The sequence below is a fragment of the Delphinapterus leucas genome, chromosome 10 (genome assembly GCF_059928025.1).
Source record: "Delphinapterus leucas isolate spDelLeu-1000000601 "Yukka" chromosome 10, BTC_Dleu_Yukka2, whole genome shotgun sequence".
Taxonomy (NCBI): Eukaryota; Metazoa; Chordata; class Mammalia; order Artiodactyla; family Monodontidae; genus Delphinapterus; species Delphinapterus leucas.
In genome coordinates this window covers 10,203,238-10,230,643 of record NC_143138.1, presented here as the reverse complement: position 1 = coordinate 10,230,643, position 27,406 = coordinate 10,203,238, and the positions used below count along the sequence as shown (strand labels likewise).

The 27,406-nt window shown below is 47.7% G+C and overlaps 2 protein-coding genes across 2 annotated transcripts in view; both read left to right on the top strand.

The window, feature by feature from the left end:
- Positions 1-10,941: 10,941 nt before the first annotated feature.
- Positions 10,942-27,406, top strand: part of GFOD1 (Gfo/Idh/MocA-like oxidoreductase domain containing 1) — a 101,909-nt gene continuing 85,444 nt past the window's right edge. Inside the window, exon 1 of the mRNA XM_022586685.3 lies at positions 10,942-12,037. Within this exon, the coding sequence (XP_022442393.1) occupies positions 11,785-12,037 (253 nt within the window). The 5' untranslated portion in view covers positions 10,942-11,784. The remainder of the gene's footprint in view (positions 12,038-27,406) is intronic.
- TBC1D7 (TBC1 domain family member 7) overlaps positions 11,933-27,406 on the top strand; it is a 142,866-nt gene continuing 127,392 nt past the window's right edge. The window contains exon 1 of the mRNA XM_089918328.1: positions 11,933-12,037. The gene's annotated coding sequence lies outside the window, so the exon portion shown is untranslated. The remainder of the gene's footprint in view (positions 12,038-27,406) is intronic.

Genomic DNA, 27,406 nt, shown 5'->3' with positions numbered 1-27,406 from the left:
TATTATTTCTAAATATTTTTCATTTTCATTACGGTTTCTTTTTTCATCCAGAGATTATTTAGAACAGTATTTTTTATTGTCAAATTTATGGGATGGGAGAATACATGTCTACTGTTGGTTTCTATTTTCAGCGCATTGTGGTAAAAGAACATATCCTGCATGATATCATTCCTCTGGAATTCGTTGTGATTTCCTTTGTGGCCTAACCAATAGTCAAATGTGTAAATGCTCTGGGTGGGCTTACAAAGGATGTGTACTCTTTATTTGTTGGGTGAAGATTCTTTCTAAATAACTATTATTATTTCTAAATATGAGGTATTGTTTTCATAATAAATATATACTTTGTTTGGAAAATAGGATTAAAAAAGAGTCTGTCTTTCAGGAACCTCCTCTCATCAGAAAGGGAGGGAGGGTTCCAGAAGCAGAACCTGAGGAAGAGCCTGGGAAACCAAAGGCATCACCTAGTCCTGGAGAAACCAACCCTGCCACCGCAGGTCTAGTGTAACGCTCCTGCCCTTGGACATGCCAGAGCACGTTAGGATGGTGTGAATGTCAGCTGTGTCACCGCCGCTGTGACCCGCTCCTAACAACCAGAAAGGCTGATGCAGAAGTGGCCTCTGCTCAAACAGCACAGTTAGGACCCATGGTTAATCGGGCCCTTCCTCTTTCGGATATTTCTCCTTTGCCGATACCTGATAGGGGTTCCTTAACTTGGCGTATGATCTGATTAGATCAGAGTGGGTTGACATGAATTAAATTAAGGGGAATTGTATATTCATTTAGCTTGGCCCGAGGGTTGGTGTTCTAGCTAGGGAAGGTCTCTATCCTATAACTAGCCCTTCCTTTAGCTCCGTGTGAGTCCTCGTGGGGCTGGTTCTTTCTTTCAGCTGGTAGAATTGTCACCAGAAATTCAGCAACAGGACCAGGACTTCTCTCCAATTTTCTAGAGCTGGACTCTCTTAGCCAATCTTTTCTCCTTTCTGTGCTCTTCAGTAGCCAGGGGTTCCCTTGCTTTCTGTTCCTGTCATCTCTCTGACTGTGGTCTTGCACATTCATGAGTGCCACTCCACTGCTAGATGACTTTCTTCTAGCTGGGGCACAAGCAAGCTTCCCGACCTGCAGGCAGAGGGCCCAGTGAGTTAAATTTCTGCTTGAGAGATGGTCTCTCCTCCCCTAGGGGACCCGAGGGCCCACAGGCAGGTCACCCCCACCCCCATGAGGCCTTTCTTGGTTTACCCCAGTGTGCCGTCAAACACCGTTGATCTGTGTACCACGAAGTGGCAGAGGTAGGCAAGCTCTGTGAGCTGAAGGTAAATATGCTTTAACTTGTAAGCCACATTTTCAAGTTTCATGTTATACCTGATATGATTTAGCTCCGAGCCCTCTGCAAAGTTTTGCTGAAAAGTTGTAGTCATGTCTTCGCTGTGTGTGAAGAGGAAGGACAAAAGGTGTGCGCGAGCGGCCTGGGGTTCCAGGGGTGGGGAAGGACAGCCGGGTTATTGTGGTGGTAGCAGTAGCTGGTGAGAGACTTCAAAGGCAAAGAAAATTCCAGAAGAATCGGGGCTGCTCCCCCACCCCTGTGTGGACTGTCCCTCCATTGTTTACTAGAGAGGGTCTAAATTCATTTTATTGAGGCAAGGAGCATTTCCTATTCCTTTCTACTAACTTGACCACCGCCTCTCCTCTGCCTCTGCCTCCCTCCCCCGTGGTTTGTGTGTGTGTCGCAAACTGTAGTTTTATGCTCCCCACATACTACATTGCAAGTGCCTGTTTGCTTGTCTGTCTGATGCCCAAGGCCGTGAGCTCCCTGAGGGACACGATGGCATCTTTCAGCTCTGTATTCCCAGTGAGCGTTTAGGGGACCCACACAGAGCAGGCGGGAAATGACCCTACATTGAATGTAGGGCCGCTGGTCAGCTGGCACGCACGTACCCAGCCTGGTTGTATGGCTCGTGGAAACGGTCAGTGGCTGCCCTGAGCTTTGAGTGCCGTCACCCCACAGCCCTGACCTCTCCACCAGATCTCCCGGGCCTGGCCAGGACTCAGCAGCTAACCTGTTGCTGTTTGATCTAGCAGGGGGCCTCTGAGACCCTGCTCCAGGGGTACCGGCGTTCGTTTGCATAGTTTCGTGCCCATGATATACCAGATATTAAATAGTTTTACTATCATCCCTGGCTGAGTGAATGAATGAATGGCCTTGGTTTCCTTCTACTCCCATTGCGCTTGAGTTGCATGCCATGTCCTTTCTGCTATTATTGTCCCAGGCCACAATTTGCCCCTGATTCCCTCTGTGTAAGAACATGCCCTGTGTCTCTCAGCCCTTTGGACCACGTAACTACAGGGCCACAGTCTACATTATGGTATCTCTGCCCCGATACGTATAGCTCAAGTGATTGACTTTTGGGTTCTGAATGTTGCCTTGGTGAGTAAATAGTGACTTCTTTAAAATGGAGCATATATTGTTTTATGTGCTTACCCTTTAAACCAGAAACTGTTCCTAAAATCTGAATTGCAAAGGCCACATCATTCTCTCCTCAATAGTATTTACTTTCCGCCAGACTGACAAGGGTTACTCTTCCAGTGTGCTAATCTGTGTATGTGAGCAGAGTGTTAATGATTTGGGATGCTGAAGAGTTTTCCTATGTACTTATTGATCTGTCCGATAAAAGCACCCTACATACTTTATTTATGGAGCAATTCTACCATCTGCCCCCATGCCTTCACATGCTGACAGAAGTAGCCGAAAGTTACACAGAAAAGCATTATTCCAGAGAAATCATGGGCCTGAAGAGGCTAAGTGCCCTGAGGATTTTCACACATCAAGAAGAAAAGTTCTGTATTTTCCACTTAACCTTGCGATGCCCAAGCACCTGCGTACTTACTTTAAACCCATTTCCACCCTCCAAGAGCCACAGATTTGGCGGTCGTGCTTTAAAGGGCATCTGAGTTTCTCTTGGCCTGGTGAGCAACACATAAGAAATCTGTTGTTAAACCACCTAGTTGAGTCAACTATTCTTTTTGTATTTCAGAGGACTGGTAACTAGCTAGACGTATTTAGGCTCCCTCCCTTAACGAGTTCATTTACTTAGAGTTGGACCTGGAGATGAAAGAAATTTCTGAGCATGGGACCAGAGCTGTTAGTTCATTTATACCTTTACATGTTTTTTTTTTCTTTATTTCAAATGTAAGAAAAAAAGGAAAATACAGTCATGTAGAAAGAAGCAGTTTTTATTTCGTAGGTTATTTCTTCTTAAAAATATGTAGTTCATCATATGTATGGAATCCAAAAGAATAAAATGGTTCTGATGAACCTAGGGGCAGGACAGGAATAAAGATGCAGACACGGGGGACACGGCGGGGAGGGAAGGGTAAGCTGGGACGAAGTGAGAGAGTGGCATGGACATATATACACTACCAAATGTAAAATAGATAGCTAGTGGGAAGCAGCCACATAGCACAGGGAGATCAGCTCCGTGCTTTGTGACCACCTAGAGGGGTGGGATAGGGAGGGTGGGAGGGAGGCTCAAGAGGGAGGGCATATGGGGATATATGTGTACATATAGCTGGCTGACTTTGTTATACAGCAGAAACTAACACAACATTGTAAAGCAATTATACTCCAACAAAGATGTTAAAAAAATATGTAGTTGAATGCACAACAATGGGAACATACTTAATGCCATTGAACTGTACATTAAGATTATGAAAATGGAAAATTTTATGAGTATTTTACCCCAATTAAAAAAATATAGAGTTGTAATAATATATATATGCAGTGTTGTCTTCTTGGCTTTTTAAATATAACATTATGCTATAATCATTTTTCCATGCCACTGTGTGGTATTAGAACATTTTACTGTGTGATTAATTATTCAACAAAGATTTATTATGTATCAGTAAGGTACCAAGTACTGTTTTAGGCCATGGAAATATAGCAATAAATGAGGCCAACAAGAGTTTTGGGTGCAAAGAGCTTATATTCCAGCCAGGAGAGACAGGCAGTGGTCAAGGAAGCAAACTCCAGAAGATTGTGTACATGGCTGAATGGAATTAAGAAGGGTGGTGTTGGAAAGCAGCCCAAAGCGGGTTGGAAAGAATCTACCATCATTGCAGTGGGGAGGATGCCACATGTGAGTTGAGTCCAAAAGGCTGAGAATAAGCCAGCAGGTGAATGGAGGGCCAAGGAGCCGCACTGACAGCAGAGGGAACAGAAAGTGCAAAGGTCTTAAGGCAGGAGAGAACCAGGCAAGAATGCAGAATCAAGAGGAGGCAAGTGTGACTGACACTCAGCTGGAGAGTGAGTGGTATCAGACACGGAGGGGAAGGACAGAGCAGAGAGCCTCCCGGGACACATAGAGGGGTTTAGATTGTGCTGCAAGGGCAGGAGGAAAGCAGCAGAGGGTTTGAAACAAGTCAGTGACATGCTTTGCAAAGTTCTCTCTGATTACTTACAGATCAGAGGTGTCAAGAGTGTAAGGGTCAGTGCTGTTAGGAGGCTACTGCGGGCATCCTGGGGATGACAGTGGGCAGTACTGTCCCTGCCCCTGTTCCCCGGGAGCAGCGGCACAGTGGGGCACCTCTCTCCTGACCTGGATGGCAGCTCTAGTGAAGCCCTCCTCTGGGGGTCAGTTGCCCTTTGTTAGCGGAAGGGGACAAAGAAGAGAAAGGCAAGTGTGTGTCCGTCTCCATCTTCTCTAGAGGGCCAAGTGCCCCACTGTCAGGGCAAAATAGGGGCCGTGGTATCGCAAATTTTTTACGTAGCAGTTTCTTTATTTGGAATAATGGGGATAATTGTACTTACCTGAAAAAGCTCTGAGGAGTAAAAGCATACAACGTGCTTAGCTTCTGCCTCATGTATAGCAAGCACCCAATAAATGGTAGCTATTAACAACAACAACAACAAAAACCCAGAATTGAAAGTATAATGATAAATAGGTACTTAAAAAAAACTCTACTGATGGAAACAAATTTGGGTATAAATTTCAGCATGATGCATATTAGAACTGTTTAGTAGAATTGCTCTAGAATCTTCGGCAGTCATAACTATGCTAGTTTTTCAACTTGGCAAAGCTCTATTTCTACAGAGAGCAAACGGATTTCATTCCACAAATGCTAAGATTTATAAGGATATTGGGTATTTATGGACACTCACCTAAAAATATCCAAAGCCTGTTTCTACTTTATATCAGAGGAATAAACAAATCTAAATAGCAAGACTTTCTCGTTTTCATTAAAATAGTTCCAAAATTGTGGAAGCAAATAAACCAAGTTATTTACAGCAGCTATGTAACGATAGAGAGATTAAGGTAGGAGTCATCTTACTTTCTGAAATTTCTGTAATATGTATAAGTGACTTTTATAATGAAAAATATTTTAAATTATCATTAAAGCTAAATTAATATGAGAAAAATTCCATTTCATCATCATGCTAGGGCTGTGAATAAAAAATAAATCCTTTCTATTTTCATTTCTAAAAGAAGGTTTACAATGTTTTTTGGGGAGTCACATGACAATTATCTGAAATTAAAATAGGGCCTGAAATCTTCACCCAAATGCAAACAGTAGAGGTTGGCAGCTAATCCATGGGTTGAGGGGAAAGAAAATTCTAGGCCTATTTTCAGAACTGTTTTAAAATATCAAAATGTCAGGTTGTGCTGGGATTCAGGATCCGGGTTAAAGGGGGTTTCACAGGCAGAACGTGAGGAATAACCATAAGATGTGTCGGAGGGTATCGTGTGTATAAGCGCTATGGTTCAGATGTCTGTGTTATCAGAAGCTCAGAATTGCTGTGTAATCCTCTCCAGCTCAGCGCTGATCAAGCAAGGCCTGCCGAGCTGGTGAGAAACAAACGTCCACCCAGCTTCTCTGTTAGCCCCAGGCTGGGAAGTTGCCCCAACTCCCGGGGCCGGAGGCCCCGGAGATTTCATCCCCTTGCTGTAGCACAAAGTGCCCTGTTTTGTTTGCGTGTTTTTTTGTGGTACGCGAGCCTCTCACTGCTGTGGCCTCTCCCGTTGCGGAGCACAAGCTCCGGACGCGCAGGCTCAGCGGCCATGGCTCACGGGCCCAGCCGCTCCGCGGCATGTGGGATCTTCCCGGACCGGGGCACGAACCTGCGTCCCCTGCATCGGCAGGCGGACTCTCACCCACTGCGCCACCAGGGAAGCCCGAAGTACCCTGTTTTATCACAGGCACCTGTGCCCACATCCTCAGTCCCCTGCCTGCCGCCTTTGCTCAGTCTCCTTCATGCTCGGGTTACTGCAGTGGTCTCCTTGCAGGGCTGTGATGGGTGCAATCCACCCTCCATAATAGAGCCTGAGCGATGGTTCTAAAATGCCAATCTGATAGTGCACTGTCTGACTTAGTCTCTCAGTGATTCCCCATCACATCCTGACCTCCTTCACACAGACCCTCCCACCTTGAGTTAGCTTGTTTTCAGCCTCCCTCCCCTCTTTCTTCTAGCTAACTCCAGCAAGGCTTTCAAAGCCTGGGTCCAGCTCACTCCTCTCTCTGAAAGCCTTCAAAGGCTTCCCATTCTGATTTCAAAGCCTTTCTCTGCTCCCAGATCATCCCCTGCAGGCCCCTACTTGGCCTGAGTTGCCGTATTGCCATCGTAATTCATGTCCCCAGTCAACAGGCCACCAGGGGCAAGGGCTCTGCTGTCCTCAACCTTACTTCTCCAGGGCCTAAACCGTTATGTGGCATGTGGCACAGTTCTAAGGAGTTCATAAATATTAACTCATACAATCCTCATAATAGTACATGGTTATTAGAAGAATGTATAAACATTTGTCCAACAAATGTATATCATCTAGCAGGTGCCAGATACAATTTTAGGCACTGGGGATTCAGCAATGAACAAGACACACAAACTTCTGATCTCAATAAGTTTATAGTTTATTGAGGCAAATGGATGATAAACAGATAAACAGGTATCTAATACAATGTGAGGCGGTGAGAGGAGCTATAAAGAAAAACAAAGCCAGACAAAGGGATGTAATGTGACAGAGGTCATTTTAGATAGGATGGTCAGGCAAGGAGACCTGAGGAGGGGACATCTGAGCAGAGGCCTGAGTAAAGTGAATGGGCCACGTGGATACGTGAGGGGGTGGTGGTGGGAGTGGGCAGAGGAAACATTGAGTTCAAAGGCCCAGGCTCAGTCTGTATAGTGCATTGTGAGGAGGCCAGTGTGCTGGGATGTAGGGTGTGGGGAGGAAAGTGGTAGGACATACACGAGGCAGGGGTGGGGTGGGTAGGTCAGGTAGAGCTCTTCAGGCCATCCTGAGGCCTTTGGAGTTTATTCACTGGTAGGTGTCAAGCCTGGTGGGACATGATCTGACTTGTCTTTTAAAAGATCACTCTGGCTGCTGAGTGGAGAATACACACTATGGTGACCAAGAGTGGAAGCAGGTAGAGCGGTGAGAAGACGGATGCTGTGGTCCAGGTAGTGATGATGGTGACTCGGGCTCCCCACCACGGCAGAGAAGCAGTCAAACTCTGGATGTACTGTGAAAGCAGGGCAGACAGGACCTGCTGATGCTTGGTTGTAGGGTGTATAAGAGAGAGAGGAGTGCTGAATGGTTCCAAGGTTTTTGGCCAACTGGTGGGTTGGTGGTACCATTTGTTGAGATGGGGATAATTGAGGGAGCAATGGTTTGGGAGATGGGTTGGAAATGAAGCATTCTGTTTTAGACCTGTAAGCTTGAGTTGCTGCCAGGATTCAGTTTTACCTTCTGTGAAATGGGGATCATGTTTATTTTACACATTTCTTATGCGAATTAAATGTGATCGTTTTCTTTTCATATTATGTAGATGGAAGGTTTATTTTTATTCACACTGCAGCTAGGGATAGAGTTCCCTTTAAAAGAACAGAAACAACTCCCTCTTAGTGTCTAGATGTTGCTGCCCTTGTACAATTGTCTCTCCCATCAAGGAATGTTGTTGATAATACACCCACTCTCCATAATTATTTAACATTTATGTAGAGCTTACTATGTGCCAGACACCATCCTAAGGACTTTATAAAACTAACTCATATAATCCTCCAAAATCCTTGGCGGTATACATCACTATTACTCCAATTTTACAGATGAAACTGGCCCAGAGGTGAAGTAATTTGCTTAAGAGCCTATAGCTAGTAAGTACCACAGCCAGGAGTCAACCCCAGATGCTCCAGCTCTGCTTCCAGCCCCAATGCCACATTCTACATCCTCTGCTCCATGTAAGCAGTGCCATCATTGACACGTGACCTGGCCTCTGGGTACTGAGAAGGTGCCTCTTGTCTAACCTCATTGCCTGCACCCCTGCCCCTGTGGGCGTTCCTGCCTCAGTTCTTCAAAAACCTCTGCTCTAAAGAAGGCTGTCGGTATTGATGGCAACACCCCTTCTGTCTCAGCCACCCCAGCACTGTGTCCTCTGTGCCTTTCTTCTAAGGCCCTGAGGTCAGCCTCATCCCTGTACTGTTATACACATGTTTTTTTGGTAACCTGCTCTCTCCACACACCCCACCTCATTGCCAGCTGTTACAAGTTGTTTTATTTTATTTATTTGTATTTGTATTTTTTTAACATCTTTATTGGAGTATAATTGCTTTACAGTGGTGTGTTAGTTTCTGCTGTGTAACAACGTGAATCAGCTATATGTATACATATATCCCCTTATCTCCTCCCTCTTGCAATCTCCCTCCCACCCTCCCTATGCCACCCCTCTAGGTGGTCACAAAGCACCGAGCTGATCTCCCTGTGCTATGCGGCTGCTTCCCACTAGCTATCTATTTTACATCTGGTAGTGTATATATGTCCATGCCACTCTCTCACTTCGTTCTAGCTTACCCTTCCCCTCCCCGTGTCCTCAAGTCTATTCTCTACATCTGCGTCTTTATTCCTGTCCTGCCCCTAGGTTCTTCAGAACCATTTTTGTTTTTTTAGATTCCATATATATGCGTTAGCATATGGTATTTGTTTTTCTCTTTCTGACTTACTTCACTCTGTATGACAGACTCTGGGTCCATCCACCTCATTACAAATAACTCAATTTTGTTTCTTTTTATGGCTAATATTCCATTGTATATATGTGCTGCATCTTCTTTATCCATTCATCTGTCGATGGATATTTAGGTTGCTTCCATGTCCTGGCTATTGTAAACAGTGCTTCAATGAATATTGTGGTACATGACTCTTTTTGAATTATGGTTTTCTCAGGGTATATACCCAGTAGTGGGATTGCTGGGTCATATGGTAGTTCTATTTTTAGTTTTTTAAGGAACCTCCATACTGTTCTCCATAGTGGCTGTATCAATGTACATTCCCACCAACAGTGCAAGAGGGTTCCTTTTCTCCACGCCCTCTCCAGCATTTACTGTTTGTAGATTTTTTGATGGCCATTCTGACTGGTGTGAGGTGGTATCTCATTGTAGTTTTGATTTGCATTTCTCTAATGATTAGTGATGTTGAGCATCCTTTCATGTGTTTGTTGGCAGTCGGTATGTCTTCTTTGGAGAAGTGTCTGTTTAGGTCTTCTGCCCATTTTTGGATTGGGTTGTTCATTTTTTGATATGGAGCTGCATGAGCTGCTTGTCTATTTTGGAGATTAATCCTTTGTCAGTTGCTTCATTGCAAATATTTTCTCCCATTCTGAGGATTGTCTTTTCGTCTTGTTTATGGTTGCCTTTGCTGTGCAAAAGCTTTTAAGTTTCATTAGGTCCCATTTGTTTACTTTTGTTGTTTTAAAAGCTTCCAAGTATCACACTTTTCAGTCTTGTGTTCAGGCCGACCTGTGCCACATTGAGCTGAGTGCTGAAGATGAGAGATGCACATGACAGGACGTCTGACATCTCCAGAGACTTTGGACTAGAGGCCAGGTCCCCTGCCTTTCAGCGTGAGTCACCCCTCCTACCACCAAGTGGGGGCAAAACATGCATTCAGTGAACATTCATTCATTTATTTAGCAAATGTTTATTGAGCGCTTACTACGAGCCAGGCAGGCAGGATGAGAGGTGCCAATATGGCAGGAACCCAGACGCGCACAGAGTTCCCACCGCTCCAGGGGCGCTGGGCGAGCCTCGGCAAGGCCAGGCAGCTCTTCCGCCAGGGCTGGGGAAGGGAGCAGAGGGTTGAGGTGGGGGGACAGGAGAGTGGAGGCCGCGGAAAGGGGCAGCGAAGGAACCAAAGCCCCGAGGCCAGAGGCTGGCTTGGCTTCTGGCCCAGCGACCCCTCCGTCTCCAAACCCAGACGTGACACACACGTGCCGCAGCCGCTTCGGTGACCCCTACGCCACTGGGGCCGCCCAGCACAGCAGCGTCTAGGTGCGTGCCGACCTCCGGGGGAAGGAGAGCTTAGCAAGACAACACCGTCTGGGGTGAAGGCGGCTGGACGGTGCGTGCGCGGCCGGAGAGGGTGGCGCACGATTGGAGGCTCTCTTAGAAGGAGAGGGGAGAACTCCCCCGCTCGCCACCCAAACTCTGGAGCCTGGATTCCGATCCCAGGCCTGTTGCTTACCTGTTACGCGACCATGCGCAAGTCCCTGAACCTTCCCAGGACTCAGTTACATCATCGGTTATATGGGTTTCCTATAACCTTAGGGTCGGTGCGAGGAATAAGGGAGAATGCGAGGAATAAGGGAGAATGCAAGGCAAACTTCTTTAGCGTGATGTCCGGCACGGAGGAAACGCTCTCTGAGCGGAGGTGGTAATTACCCGCTGCTCACACCTGGCCGCGTGCCCCGGCCTTCTCGGGGCCCGGGCGCCCGCAGATCTCTTGCAAGGCACAGATGACTAGCCTATTAGGGCGCGCCCAGACTCGATAGATGTATTGGCTTGTTTGGGGCGGGGCTTGGAAAGAGGCGAGGGGAAGAAGGAGGTGGTGGACGGCGAAGAAAGGGAAGACGCGAAAGGCAGGAGGCGAGCTAGGTGGGGCGGGGAAGGAGCCGGGCGTGTTCTGGGCCCGGGCGCAGCGCGCACCACGAGCCCGCGGCAGCGGGGGCGGGGGCGGCGCGCGGCGGCCAATGGCGCGCGGCGCTGCGGCGGGGGCGGGGCAGGAACCCCCGGCCGCTGACAGCCAAAACTCGCCAACTCCGCCCTCCCGCGGGATCCCGGAGCCCTAGCCTGCCCCTGGGCCCAGGCCGCCCGAGCCGCGCGGCGAGCGAACATGGCAGCAGAATGAGAAGGCTGGCCCCAGGTCGTGGCCGCCGCCGCCGCGCTTCAGCTCCATATCCACGCCCGGCGCCCTCCGAGCCTCCAGCTTAGCCGGCCTCCTGCTGGTCGCCAGTGCATTTCATTCGGAGCGGCGGGCGGGGAGGAAGGGGACCCCCGCAGCCCGGCCGGTCCGGGCTGTGGCAGTGTGTCGAGGCTCCTGCGTGCGACTCGCAGGCTGCGGAAACGACGCGGGGGAGAGCCGGTCCCGGCTGCGGCGGCACGGGCGCGGGGATGAGCCGGCCATGGAGCGACCTCGGCGGGGCGCACGCAGCCGGCCCGCGCTGTGGCCGGGACGCCGCCTGAGCCCGGGCTCCGCGGGGCTTCGGGGCCGCAGGCGCGCCGCGGGGGGTCCCTGCCGCCGCCTCCGGGAAGGACGGGAGCCCCGCGTGGCGGACACTGCAGCAGTCACCGTACTGAGGCGCCCGAGCCTGCTCCGCCTGCGGCTCGGTGCGCTCTGGGCACCCGGGCGCCTGGCCCGGTGCACGGCGGCTGGCGCACCGCGGCGAGCCGGCTGCGGGACTGGCTAGAGGGCTGTGCGTGCGCGTGTTCGCCCGGAGATCCGAGCTGAAAGCAGAACCAGGCGGGCCGGAGCAGCCATGCTTCCCGGGGTGGGCGTGTTCGGCACCAGCCTCACGGCCCGTGTCATCATCCCGCTGCTGAAAGACGAGGGCTTCGCGGTGAAGGCGCTTTGGGGCCGCACGCAGGAGGAAGCGGAGGAGCTGGCCAAGGAGATGAGCGTCCCCTTCTACACCAGCCGCATTGATGAGGTGCTGCTGCATCAGGACGTGGACTTGGTGTGCATCAACCTGCCGCCGCCCCTCACCAGGCAGATCGCAGTCAAGACCTTGGGTGAGCGACCCCTCCCCCTCCGCCACCCCATCCCCAGCCTCGCTCCTTTCATCCCCTGCTGCTTTTCTCCTCTTGCCCTCTCTTCATCCCGGAAGCTTACATGGCATCTACGCCGACCCGGGCACCTGAGATCCCACACCCCACTCGGAGCTTTCTCCTTCCTTATCCCTGGCCTTCCCCACACCTACACTTCCCTTCTCCCTTCTGGCACCACCTGGGCGCGCTTTCACACGCGCGTGGCGCCCAGGCTGCAGGAGGCGCGTGTGTTCCGGGGAAGTCGACCAGGCTGAGGAAATTCTTAAGATTGGGGACGGGCTGCTCTGAGGGAGACAAAACTAAGTCGCCGGCTGAGTGTGCAGTGCCCGAGTGTGTGTGTGCGTGCGTGCGTGCGCGCCTGCGAGAGGCGAGTGCGCGCCCAGGAACGCCGGAATAAAGGGCCCACACGTGTCTCGGGTTTTCCTGGGGGCGATCGACTGCCTGACAGTCAGCAGCTGTGGCGCCCTGCTAGGATAGTTTCTTTCTTCCTGCTGGGAGTCAGTTTAGTGAGAGATTATAGAGATGTGACAGTTAGCTGGAATTATTTCCTCTTCGCTGAAAGCAAGGATGGTGAGAGTGGTTGGATGGGGGCGGGGGATCTATTAGGACGTCTTCGTGGCGGGTGGTGGTGGTCATAGGTTAGTAAAGACTAATTTGATAAAAGCAGAGGGAGTTAACTTTCGAGTGCGGCAGCCCGAGAACTGTCTTCCGCGCAGATTTGGAGTAGGATCTTAGAATTTTAGGGGATGAGCGCAGTAGTTCCAGAGGCACGGATGCTTTGTGTGGGGAAAGGCCCCATGCTACCAGTTTCACGTGGAAGCATGCAATAGTCCCACCTTAATTCCCCGCAGGAGTAGTTCCTAGGCCTGGTGACAGGCAGGTTGGGGGTGAGCTTACCAGCCTTCACCGTCGGGTTCCCCCACCTAACCCAGGCCGACTGGACCATCTCAGGGCAGAGTATCAGAGTCCCTGCTGTGCCCAGAGGAAGAAGTGCATGTTTTTTTGTCCATCAGCAGTCCTCACACGAACCAGGAAGGCTGCTCACTCCTTAGGTCCCGAGAAAATGTTATTGCCCACCCTTGAAAGTTGGAATATTTTGTTGGCCAGGAAAGAGACAAAACTTAGAAGGCAAAAGAGTTAGAAGGCAAGAACTGGGAAGGAACAGAAACCAAGGGTAATTTATGCAATCTTGGAAAGAATGTTTTATTTTTAAAAACAGGCATGGATTTAGGGTAGGTGGCATGTACATATATTTTAGTTCTATCTTCTGAGAATTATGACCAGAATGTAGGACTCTTTCTCCCTAGAAAACCACTTTCATCAGGCCATTCCATTCTGTTGTTGACTCGAATGGGACATCTGAAGATTCCTAAGGAGACCGTCCAAGGCTGTCCGTTTTCATGTTAATTTTATTAAGCTTCTGACCTTTGTTGCCTGTTTTCTTTGGCCTTGAATGGAATGTCATTAGGTTCTGGCCAATATTTCTTTTCTGTTTGATCGAATATATACGTTGGGTAGCTTACGTCTGTGCTCACAGTGGATCTGTGCATGTTCAGTAAATGATCACCATCTTATAGCATAAATCTAGGAGGGCAATTCATGTAAGATGGGTCCGTCTCGAGCCCCGTCTCTGCTAGAGGGCTTACAACCTATCACATCAGAAAGACCTTGTTGTCACATCCCCCCCTCTCGCCGCCCTCCCCCTCCCATCCCCACCCCAGCACAGCCCTCCAGGTCAGACCCCCAGAGCAGCCCTAGAGCATGTCTCCTGGAGGGTGGCAATTTGGGAAACAGGGATGTTCCTGTTTTCTGACCATCTCTGGTACTTTAGCCATGAAAGCATTTGGGGGCTCTGACTTTGGGAAGTGGCACAAATTATACATTACTGGAAACTTCTTCTGTTCTTATTTTCAGAAACCCCTATGATTTTTTTTTTTTTCCCTTGACAAGACTGAGGTGGGCTACCTTTTCAAAACCAAGTGTCAGAGGCGTAAGAAATAGCCTTGGTTTAATCATCATGACTGAGGAATAGGGGTTTGTTCATATTTTCGTGCTAAGTCTTGGGCTTTTTACTTTTATTTAATTCCCAATTTCACAGGTGATCAGACTACCTGATGCTGAGGTAGTCGCTGCTTGTAGGAAATGTGGGGGCTTTGGATTTACGTGTGGCTGGACCGTAGGCTTGTTCCAGGCTTCATCTTCAGTGGAAAATCCCCAGACGTGGCTCTTCTTCCCATTGTACCTGCGAATACCCGGTGGGGCGGTCATCTTGATGTGCTGTGCTGTCACAGCTAGAGGTTCAACACATACGACACAGGAAGTGAAAAACCCCGAACAGTTATTGGGCCAGTCTGGCCGTTGGAGGTTTGTAGATATTAGTGGTTGCCTAATGTTGAAACAAGCCAACCTTGACTAGTCCTGGCCTCGTCGTCCTGTCCTCCTTTGAGTTGCTTGCCCGGCAGTGGTGAGAGATCTGTGGCTCTGGATCCATACTGGTCATGGGCCTGTCGAGGTGAGGGGCTGTGACCAGTATGGAGGCATAAAACTTGCAGTCAGTTGAATCACAACATCCTCCTTTGATTTCTAAAAGTTCCTTGAAATCCCTTCCTAAGCGAACGAGGCATTTCTCTGTTGGAGAGACTTTTCTGCAATGTATAATTTCTACAGCATCCAGGGCTGCCTCTTGTTATGTACCTACTGTGTGCAACGTGGTAAGTGCTCTATATGAAATGTTTCATTTCTTGACTAAAATAATCCTCGAAGGTAGCTGTTTGCCCCATCTTACAGATGAGGCTGGAGTTGAGTTGCTCAAGGACATGTGTCTCCCCCCAAGTCATTGCTTCCTCTCCCATCCCCTAAACTTGCTCCTTTTGCACTTACTTCTGTCAGAGAGTGGCAGCCCAGGTGAGATGGTTGGAGGGATCCTTTGCTGTGTGTCTACCCCACTCATGGAATCAGTTCCCAAATCTGGTTGATGCCAACCCCTCATCCCTCTTGTATCTGTTCCCTCTTCTGCATCATTGCTTCCTTCGTAGAAGGAGCTAGGCCCTGACTGCATCTGAATTAAGCTTCAGTCTGCCCCTCGCCACCCTTGCCTCTATCCACCTTCCACTCTGCTGCCAAGAATTACTTTGAAGAACTGCAAACCTGATCACATTACTGCTCCCCCATTTCATCACTTCTAGGAAAAGCCCCAGCTTCTCGGCATGACAGGCAAGACCTGGCCTCTGACGAGCCTGCCCAGCCTCATGTCCTGCTGGTGGTTCAGGAACCCCACGCGCTTCAGCTAAACCAAACTGCAGGTGTTTGCTGGAAAGGCCCTTGTTCCTTCATGTGTCCGTGCCTCTGTCAGGAATACCCTTCTGCCTCGTGTGTGTGATGGATTCCTGTTCATCCAGCCTCAGCCCCAGTGGTACCTCCTCCCGGAATCCTTCCCCTTCCTCAATCCCGCCCCCCACCCATACCCTTCTGCAGTCTCAGCACTGTGTACCTCCATCTTTTCTTGCACTTACTTTAATGCATTTGCTTAAAAAGTAGAATCTATTTAGTTATTATAAATAGGTTATAGATTCACGTGGTACAAGTTTCAAGTGCTCTAACACACTTGAAATAGTACACAGTGAAGAGGAAGTGTTCCCCAGCTCCATCCTTCAACTGGAGGCAATCACGGTTATAAGTTTTTTTGTCTCCTTTTGATGACTTTTCTAAGTATGGACTGGTGAATATGTGTGTTGAGAATTTGAAAAATATTCTTCACACAATTAGTAACATCTTATACTCACTGTTATATACTTTGCTTTCACCATGCAACAATATGATCTTGAAAATTTGTGTATATATACACATAGATGTATATTTAAAACTCAGAAGGTAAAAGTATCCTCGCTCCTGTTTTTGGCTGCGTAATATTTCACTGTATGGGATAAACCAAAATTTACTTAAGCAGTTCTCTATTATTCAACATTTAGGTTGTTTCCAAACTTTTGTTTTTGTTTGTTTTTTTTTTTTATACAGCAGGCTCTTATTATCTATTTTATACATATTAGTGTATATATGTCAATCCTAATCTCCCAGTTCATCCCACCACGTCCCCTCCCCCTTTCCCCGCTTGGTGTCCATACATTTGTTCTCTACATCCGTGTCTCTATTTCTGCCTTGCAAACCAGTTCATCTGTACCATTTTTCTAGAGTCCACATATATGTGTTAATATACGGTATTTGTTTCTCTCTTTCTGACTCACTTCACTCTGTACAACAGCCTCTAGGTCCATCCACGTCTCTGCAAATGACCCAGCTTTGTTCCTTTTTATGGCTGAGTAATATTCCATCGCATATATGTACCACATCTTCTTTATCCATTCGCCTGTCGATGGACATTTAGGTTGCTTCCATGACCTGGCTATTGTAAATACTGCTGCAGTGAACATTGTGGTACATGTCTCTTTTTGAATTAAGGTTTTCTCAGGGTATATGCCCAGTAGTGGGATTGCTGGGTCATATGGTAATTCTATTTTTAGTTTTTTAAGGAACCTCCGTACTGTTCTCCATAGTGGCTGTAGTAATTTACATTCCCACCGACAGTGCAAGAGGGTTCCCTTTTCTCCACACCCTCTCCAGCATTTGTTGTTTGTAGCTTTTCTGATGATGCCCATTCTAACTGGTGTGAGGTGATACCCCATTGTAGTTTTGATTTGCATTTCTCTAATGATTAGTGATGCTGAGCAGCTTTTCATGTGCTTCTTGGCCATCTGAATGTCTTCTTTGGAGAAATGTCTATTTAGGTCTTCTGCCCATTTTTTGACTTGGTTGTTTGTTTTTTTTAATATTGAGCTGCATGAGCTGTTTATATATTTTGGAGATTACTCCTTTGTCCATTGATTCGTTTGCAAGTATTTTCTCCTGTTTCCAACCTTTTGCTTATACCAACTTGTAATGAATAATCGAGAGAAGATGTCATTTTGCACACGCCAGTGTGCTCGTAGAATGACTACGTGAACTCTTTATCACAGTTGGCGATAATCTCTTTCATTTGTTTGCTTGTTCTTCTCTTTGTTATTTGTCTCCCCAGTTAGAATGTAAGTTCTTTGAGGGGGTAGAGCCTTTGTCTACTTGGCTCACCCAGTTGCCTTATCTCCCCTAGACAGTGCCAGGCACTGAGTCACCTCATAGGCACATTATAAATATTTCTTGAATGCCAAATGAATGCTTTTCATCGAATGAATGAATGCTTGGCTTATCAAGAGGATGTGTCGATCAATACAGAACATTTTTGTCCTGCATGCAATAGCATAGTACCTCTCAAACTTTAATTTGCGGTTGCATTACCTGGGGATCTTGTCAAAATGCAGATTCCAGGATGGGACCTGAGATTCAGAATTTCCATCCAGCTCCCAGGTGGTTTGGATGCTGCCACAGCCAGACACAGAGGCGTGATGGCTCTCTGCCTTTGGGAAAAGAAGACATCCACGGCCTTGAGTCGTTCACCTGGCAGGAGAGCGGTGTTAAAATACCTGTTGCCTTTGTGTGTCATGTGGCGACATCTGTTTTCATGGTCCCTGCCCTGGTTTTTGGAGATAGTAGTGCAGGCTCCCTGGGGAAAGTCTCTCTGGGGGATGGATGGCGCTTTGGGGATAGTGAATAAGGCTGCAGAGTTTCATTGAACCCTGACCTTGCTGCACACGGATCTTGCCCCAACTTGTTTGGCATCGTTAGCCGCAGACTGGGAGTGCTGTGTCCTTTTCTGCCCTACTTCACAGTGTCAGCAAATTGCTCAAGGTTGAGAAGGGCTGCTGGGACAGGCCTGAGAGAGCGGGAAGGAAACGGGGCCGCACTGGTCATGGTTGCCACACTAGCAGAGATAGGGCTGCAGATAACGAAATTGTGTATTTGGACTTGACAGTCACCATCGGAAACTCCAGCAAACCCTGCGTTTCCTGTGCTTCCTTCAAGTCTGTTCTCTATCTATGCCTGTCCGAAGACTGTAGTAAATGTGATTGCATTTTTCTCCAAGTTTCCGCCCCTGAACGTGGAGAGACATGATTTCGGTCTGCTGATTTGGTTTAGAGTTGAGGAAGCTCTGGGGCATTATGTAAATGAAAGAAATGACTCTATTTGCTGTTAGGAAAAGTCGAGCATCGCCAGCCTCATTTTATCTAATTGAAATTAGGCTTGGGTGAGGGATTATTTCATTGATGGTATCTGGCTTTGCAAACGGACAGTTCTGCACATGTTTGTATTGGAGAAACCAAATGAAGAAGTTGGACATTTTGATACCTGAAACTGGGAAAGAACAACAACAAAAGTGAAAGTAAATAGCATGTTTTTAGGGTTTTGCTGAGAACGTAATATACAGGCAATTCGTTCTATATTTTGATGCAGGGAAGTCAGGGTCCAGCAAAGAGCATCATGATTTAAGACGTGGTGATACACAAAACTAACTGGGAAAACTTGGCAGTTTACCACTGTGTGGCTTTGGGAGAGGTAATGTCCTTCCTGAGCCTCATTTTTTTCCATCAATAAAATGGAGCTAAAGATACTATCATATAGAGTTGATATGACAATTAAAATGAGGGGTGTAGATGAAGACCTAGTCCATGGCCCCCCCTTAGCTGTCTGCATAGACTCAATAAATGTTAGTTCTCCTCCTTCCCACTGTGGTCAGTGATTTAGCCTATTCCAAACGGTGCTTCTGAAGATTTATTTTCCCTCATTTTTCTCATGAGACGATTCCTTTCTGCTAGACTCAGAAAATACAGTTAAACTTTTTTTATTTTAAAAAGGAAATATGCATAAGCCAAGCTTCAGGTGCTGTCTTGGCTGAAAATCTAGTGCTTGCTTCACGGATACGTGATCTAGAAAGTGCTGATGGTGTTACCAGGAACTCACCATCCTCCTGTGAAACTTTATCATCACCGTGGGAAGGATGCAGGGCTGTCTCATGGAACTCGGGGCAGGGATGTAGCTGGGTCTCAGTAGGTACCTGGAAACCATGAACTCCTGGAATTTTACCATTTTGTGCTCTGCTCCTCTCCATGTGTCGCCTTCATCACCCATCCCTCTTTAGAGCAGCCTCCTCTGCTTCCTGGGCTCGTGTGATGGGCAGAACACTGTCCACATGTAGCTCCCAAACAGACTAATGACCGTAGTAAAACAGCAGAGAGAAAAATGTATGTCATGATGAGATGATGCCAACCTTGTTAGGATTATTAAATGTAGGGTGTGCATATGTTGAAAGTCGGTGATGGGAGAGCAGGTAAACGTGACCCACTCCATGGAGTTTAATGGTCGTCTGTAGGTTTGCAAACCTTGTTGAGTGCCACCTCCCGTGTGGCATGTGCCAGCAGAGGACCACCAGGAGACAGAGACCCTTTGAGTTCAAGTATTAGCTTAGGACCTCTAAGGAGCCAGGAAAGACTGAGGTCCCGGAGGAAGAAGGATTTCTGCTTTCAGGCTGCTTTCCTGCTGGGAACTGCGACATCAGCTCTTCCTGGGTCTCCAGCCTGCTGGCCTGTCCTGCAAAGTACCAATCCCCATCGTGGCATGAGCCCCATCATGGCATGAGCCAATTCCTTAAAAATAAACCGCACTCCCCCTCTATGTATACATATCCTATTGGTTCTGCTTCTCTGGGGAATCCTGACGAGTACAGATTGTGGCTGGATCAACGCCACCTGGCCAGGCAAGCTGGGCCATGAGACACCTGGCAGACGCGTCACACCGACGTGGGCTTGGAGAGACTTGTTGGTGGAGAAGCAGCTCTGGGGAGCTCAGCTGATGGGTGTGGGCCCCTAGGAGAGCACTCACTGAACATCGTTCTCTAAGCCAGAAGACCTTGGGGGTGGGGGGTTCTTTTTATTTCAGACTCAAGCCAGAGGGAATGTTGGGAAGAGACTTGGCCACACTCACCGCTGAGAGCCACGCTGACCCCTCGCCCTGATGGTTCTACACCTGTCAACAGGGCTTTGGGGGAGTTCGTCCCTCAGGTTTGGGCAAGTCTGGGATGCCTTGGGGTTTAGACTTTCCTTGACAATTGTTAATGAGTATGAAAAAAACGTGGAAAAATGACTTTACATTAAAATGATATGAACTGTTTTTAAAATTTCCAATTTCCAACGATAATAGCCCTTAGGCTATTGAGATGCTCTTGTCGTTAGCATAATATCCATAAACTGAAACTGTAGTTTTGAAGCCCCAGATTAAGTTGCAGCTTTAGCATTGCTTTTTAGAAAAACAAAACAAAAACCCCAGCTTCATTGAGATATGATTTATGTGTCTTAAAGTCACCCACTGTAAGTGATTTCATGATTTTTAGTAAACGTTATGATTGTGAAACTATCATCACAAAAAGGTTTAGAATGCTTCCAACATCTCCAAAAGTTTGCTCATGCTTGTTTTTGGACAATTCCTGCTCTCACTCGTAGCCCCAGGCAAGCGCTGACCTGCTTTCTGTTTCTACCATTTTGCCTTTCCTAGCAATTTTGTATAAATGGAGTCATACGATATGTAGTCTTTTAAGTCTGGCTTCTTTCACCTAGCCTGTTTTCGATGTTAGTCTGTGTTGCTGCATGTATCAGAAGTTTATTCTTTGTTTATTGCCAAGTGATAATCCATTGTATGGATAGAACACATTTTGTTTAACCCTTCACCATTCAATGGGTATTTGTATTGTTTCCAGTTTTTCGCTATTGTGAATAATGCTGCTGTGAACATTTGCATACAAGTCTTTGGTAGACCCATGTTTTCATTTCTTTTGAACAGATATCTAGGAGTGAAATTGATGGGTTATATGGTATGTATATTTAATTTTTTAAGAAACTGCCCGACTTTTCCAAAGCAGCTGTACCACTTTGTATTCCTACTTGCTAGGTAGGGAATTCTCATTTCTCTACATCATCACCCACACTTGATACTGTCAGTCTTCCTGCTTGTAGCCGTTATAGATAGTGCATAGGGGTACCTCATTATGATTTTGATTTGCATTTCCTAATGACTGATAATGTCGGGCACCTTTTCATGTGCTTCTTAGCCAGTCATTTCTTCCTCGGTGAAATGTCTATTCAGATCTCTTGACCATTTTTAAATGGGGCTGTTCGTCATCTTGTTATTGAGTTAGTAGCAATGGTTTTACGATTTTGTTATGTTGTTAAGTTAGGGGTTTCTGGGGGCTTTTAAAGACTTCTCTCTATTTTTGATTTTGGAACTAGATACAGCTGAACTAATTCTCCATCCCAAGTGAAATTAGCTTTGCCAAATACTCATTGGAATGGTTCAGTATTTAAAAGAGCGAGACAGTCATGTGAATGGATGCTGACACTGACGCTCCCGCATTGCCCTGGGCCCTGATGAGATACAGAACACCCTTTGAGGGACATTCCCAATTCGAAGATTTTCAGAAGTGCTCTAGGACCTTTCAGTTACAATTACTTATTTTGTCCAGTGTCTGGAGAGTGTTTCTCTCTCTCTCTCTCTCTCTCTCTTTTTTTTTTCATTTGTTTTTCTTTAAAGATATGGCCTTTGTTCTTGAGAGAAGATAAGCGTACACAAGCACACAGCAGTGCAACAAAACATATGATTAAGTACAGTATGAATCGTTATACTGCAATGGCAGGAAGTGTTTGCTTAAGGCAGTTGAGTAACCCCAAAATATCAGTATTGGATTAAGGGTTGGCTACCCGGGCAGCCTGACAGTGCCAGTCTGTAAAGGGTGCTACAACAAAGAGGAAGAGTAGAGAAAATGTTTGAACAGAATTCTCTTCATAAAAAGTGCTGTGTGGGGCTTCCCTGGGGGCGCAGTGGTTGAGAGTCCGCCTGCCGATGCAGGGGACGCGGGTTCGTGCCCCGGTCCGGGAAGATCCCACATGCCGCGGAGCGGCTGGGCCCGTGAGCCATGGCCGCTGAGCCTGCGCGTCCGGAGCCTGTGCTCCGCAACGGGAGAGGGCACAGCAGTGAGAGGCCCGTGTACCGCAAAAGAAAAAAAAAAAAAGTTCTGTGTGGATGGAATGGGAGATGCAACAGAGTGAGACTTGGAAGGGGCTTCCTCTGATAGGGGGTGAAGTATTGCCATGTTGTTCTCTAGAAGGCCTGGCCCAGGTCCACTGATGAGCTTTTGTTTTGATGAGGGAGGAGTTTGAGGTTAGAGCTAAAATGCACAGCGCCTGTGAGAAAAGGCCACACTGGTCCCCAGCGCCCGTCCCCTCAGGCAGCCTGGGTCCCTGAGGAGGTGGCCTTGCAGATAATGGATGTTGCCTCAGAGCTGAGGACAGAGGAATTCCTGAGGGCTGAAGGGTTTGGGAAGAACCTTTGGAGGAGGTGGGGCTTATATGGGACCAGCGGGTCGGATTTAAATAACTGAAAGGGAGTTGTAGAAGCCTCTGTGATGTAAAATCCTCTTCAGGGAACCACCTGGCTCTGTAGCAGCACTCAGGAAAAATTATGTTTCCTGTAGTCGACCACTATAGGTCGTGCTCAGTTTCTGGTTTTGTGCTGTGTCGGATGGTGGGCGTCTTTCTGTTACACGGTCGAGGCCCTTGTGGTCCAAGGGGCAAGGCGGGCTGGGGCTGTGAGTCACCGTGTGAGAAGGGATGAAGGACTCTCCTTGGAGAAGGACACTCAGTGCATGAGAGGTGGACGTGCTTGGCAGCATTAGGAGGTGAGAACTCGTGGAGATGATGACCAGGAAGCCACAGCAGAGGAGTCTGCCGCGTGGGCGATGGTTTTAGGGAACGGCCCCAGTGATGGCATGTATAGTTAGTTCTCGGCTTGGGACCCAGAGTCAGTTAACAGGGCCTTGCTAGGTGAGCGCGCTGGCTAGGCTCTCAGAAGATCCCCACCCGTGACACTCTGCATATCCATTGCTGTCTGTCATAAGGAAAAGTTCTTTCCTTTTCCAGGTTTCCAAAAAAAATGTTGAATTTGGTGTCATCTGTAGAAAGTAAAGTGAGGTATCCAGATGCTTTTGTCATCAGGGGAAAAGTTGACTAGTTTTAAGAGGCTGCCCCGTCCTGTGTATGGCCTGGCGTCGAGTCCTGGCCTTGCCACATTCTACGTGGCTGGCAGTTCTCCACTTAACTCTTCTGAGCCTCTGTTTCTTTATGTGTAAAACAGAGATAATAAACATACCTAACTCAGAAGGTTGTAGACATAAACAGGGATTTGTTTAAAGTGAGTGCTCAAAAAACATGGGAATCCTGCTTAATCAGGACATTATGGTGAGCTACTGTCCATTCATTCTTCCCTTGAACAAATCTTCATTGAGCGCCAGCTGTATACCAGGCACTCTCTGGATCTATGCTTTGCAATACATGGCTCTATGAATTTACATAAATTAAAACTAAATAAAGTAAAGAATCCGGGTCCTCAGTTGCCCTAGCCACATTTCAAGTGCTCGAAAACCACACGTGGCTAGCTGGAGGCTACCATATCGGACGCCACAGCATGGAACATTTCCATCACTGTAGACACTTTTATTGGACAGCCCTCATCCCTAGGCTGGGGATTCGGCTGTGAACAAAGCAGCCATTGATGCTTGATGTAAACAGGGATCTTTGAGAAATCCAAACTTTTGGGTGTGTTTCCTTTTTTTCCAGGATTGGGATGTTGGGGAGTCCATAGTGTGGGTTATTGGAGTCTCATAAGTAATTAGTGGATGTTTAATGACGTGTAGGTACCACTTTCCCTATTTATTAGTAAGGACTTATTAATAAGAAGGAGAAGTGCTGTGGAAAGCCTCCTAAAATCCCCTTTAACTGTCGGGAGTGCACAACCAGATAAGTGACACTATGCCCCACCTTGGGGTCCTCCCAGGGGCTTTGGGTAGCAGGTGGCACAGATGAGGCTGAGTGATGCCAGGCCAGGAATGCAGCTTCTCTCGCTAGAGACGCTTCCTTAGCCTCTCAGCAACCCCCTGAGGTTTTCCTTGCTTTTGGCCAATGTAGAGCCCAAAGCACAGAGAAGCCAAAGGACTTAGAGTCTGCACCTGGGGGTAGTGGGGGAAGGGACTAGATTCAGGCCCCTTAATCCCGAGAGAACCCAAGAGAACACTTCCTGCCGGTTCTGGGGCCTGGGCATGGGGGAGAATACTGCCTCCCTCTCCTCTCCACGGCCAACACTCTGCAGCTCTGGGCGAAATGAACGTTCCCACTCAATTCCTCCTCTCGCGGCTCCCTCCGTCCTCCCTTCCCTCGAGGGGAGAGGCTATACAGGCACTCAAGCGTGAAGCCCCAGCGAATAGGTAATTACTATTTTGGTAATTATTATTGCTTTTTTTCCCCTTCAGGTCCCATTAACTTTGTGAAAGCAATACCCAGCTGTGTGAGTGTTCCTTAGGGAATCGGGGTCTGTGAAATTCCAGCTAATTGGAGCTTGGAGGGAGCGGTGAGTGCCTTTGTGAGGGTGTGAGCGCACACGCAACGTCAGGATTTTAGAAGACTTGTCATTTAAATTTGTCACTGGCAGCGCTCTCATCTCCTACAAGACTATGAATAATCGAAAGTGGGTGGTGGAAAATGAGATTGTTTTTCCCTGCTCTGTCTCTCCTCCTTTTCCAGTAGAGCTGGGGCACCAGAGGAGAAAAAAGCAGCAGGTGTAAACATTTTGGGAAAAAAACCCCAGCGCCACACGATTCTGCTTGTTTGAACTTTTGTTCCTTCCAGCACCACCCACATGGGACATTTGTGTACACGGCACGGTGTTGCTCTCAGGGAGTCCTGGGGACAGGTTTAGAGCCCCTGGGGACATAGCCTGTCTGACTTAATATGCACAGCCGTTCATATCGAGGGCACAGAGGCAGCCCGGCTTTCCCCGCGAGGCCTGCGGGCACCACAGTGCCGCGTTTGTCTGTGGACCTGAGACGTAGCCACGGGTGCTGACCCCAGTGCAGTGGGCTGCCGTCCACAGCCTGCCCATGGGGGGGTTCCACGGGGGATGTGCACCCAAGCACCTGGCATTTGCTTTTCTCCTTTCCAGCCCCTGTGACCCAGGATGACACTGCCAGGGGTGCTCATCACCTCCAGGTGCTGGGGGAGCCCGTGGGATTGCAGGGGTCACACCCTCCAACAGGGGCACTTATCAGTTTTCAAACTAGTTCAATACTTGTATTCACAATCCATTTATTAAGTGCCTACAATGTGTATGGCATTGTTCTTGGTCATTGGGGGTGAGAAGAGGTCAAAGACATATAAGATATGATAACTATTCTGAAAAGAGCTTATAATCTATCTAGAACCTACCCATCCCTTTTGGAATGAGATGAGGAACTAACACTTTATTGAGTACTTCATACCAGGTCCAGAGTCAGGCACAAGTGTCACCTCACTCCCACCTCACAACCAAGCTTCACGGTGGGCATTTAGCGTCTCCATCTTACAAGTGAGAAGTTTAATTGGAGAGAGGTTAAATGTCACAATCATTGATTCTAAGACACCTTTTTTTTCACACTTCAACATCTAAAATAGGGACCTGACTTGTAATCGATGTCAGGTCGTAGTTCAATTGGCAGTGGCTTTTCTTTCTTGGTAGTAAGTAAAATCATCATAGGTCTTGGCAGTGGTGGCTTAGATTCTTTGAAACAGGGTATTTTGTCAGGTTCACCCGGCTAAGGAGAAGTGGAATCAGAATTCGGCGTAGGACTGCCTGACTCGGAAGCTTGCGTCTTTTCCAGCACTATATGCACGAAGTCCTTGGGGCTTTCGCAGACGTAGCATGAAAAGGGGGAAATGGTGACTAAATTGGAGCTCACGTCATCTATTCCATCGCTGTGGGGACAGTAGCTGGGGAACTGCATGTGTCAAACAGGATGTTGAGAGATTGAGAAAATGTTGTCTCATTGTCTCCCCTTCTCTACTGATTATAACTCACTGTTGAAAGAGGCCAAAAATAAATGGCAAACTCTTGTGTGGACGAGGTGGAAACAGGAGCGAGGTAGTCCTCCCTTGGTTCCGTGTGTTCTGGGCTGAGGGCTATGTTTTCACCTGCAGGGACCCATGGGGGATGTGACTAATGGTCGCAGGCACAGCGGCCTCTTTAGTGTCCTGGAGAACCCTGATAGGAGACTCAGGCCAGCTCCCTCCCCTGCATGGCTGAATTCTGGGAAGTCCCCAAGCGCGGGCCTGGGTGTGTTTATTGTTGTCACACTGCCCTCTGGTCAGCTCACTCAGGTATGAAGGGAGGGCTGTTGAATTCCACAGCTGACCTGGATTCAGCAAGCAGTGCCAAGGACCGGGGCAGGGGGAGAAACAGCCAATGTGGCTGCCGCAGTTTGCAAGTCGTAGGCTTGGCCTGCATGGCCCCGCCCCGTCTGCTTAAACGAGTCTGGTCTCACGATGGGCTTCGACCAAGTCCTTCTCCTGAGCAGCTGGTGTGAAAAGCAGACAGATAGAAGGGAGACGGGCCGGTGATTTGGTGTCTCAGGGGAGGCTGTGTGGAATGGTGGACAGAGACACCGTGACATGTCTTGGAGGGACCTATCCCCTAACACCCAAGGGAAACTGAGTCTCAGAGGAGTTGGCCGACTCGTTGGTGTTCACACAGCTAATCGTTGACCGCTGAGTCAGGATGGAACCCGGGTCCCTAGAGGCTGTTCTTTTTTACCTTAACAGACATTTAATCACTCGGGGCCTGTGTTTCTCCAACAATGAAAAAAATGGGAGGTTGACTTCTGGGAAGCTCTCCCGAGGAAATAACCTCGAATAATAACGATGAAAAAACGCGCACACACAATAGTGTTCAGTGAAGTCTTGTTTACGTTATGAAACACTAGAAACAAACATAAATGGTCCACAGTAAGGAAGCAGTTAGGTAAATATGGTATATATAGTTGATTAAATGCTAAATAGCCATTGGAATTATGTAGAGGAAGACTGTGGCAATGTGGGGAATTTTTATGATGTAATGGTGGGTAAAGAAAAAGGATCCAGAAGCATTTGTGTATGATGGTGATAGCCTCGTTTAGAACACACAGGCCCCCAAAATTAAAGCCTGGTGGGTAATCAGCCAAAATTCTAACTCTGGTTATCATGGGTCTGTGGGAATATGGATTTTTATTTCTTCTCTGGATTTTCAGTTTTTAAAAATATGGTCTTAATGGAAAAAATACATTGATTTCTTTTTTCTTTTTTTTTTTTTCAACAGAAAGAGACAGTAACATGGGGAAAAATGTTTGGTTGGAATGACCCTCCAGTTCTTATGTTCTGAGATCCCTTGAATCTGGGACAGCTGTCTCCAGGCACGTGCAGACGTTTGTGATGTGTAAAAATTAGTCCAGCCTTGGCTGCAGGGGAAAGGCAGTCTTCCAGGAAGTGGAAGTGGATGTATGAAGGTATAGAAGCTCTGCTGTTG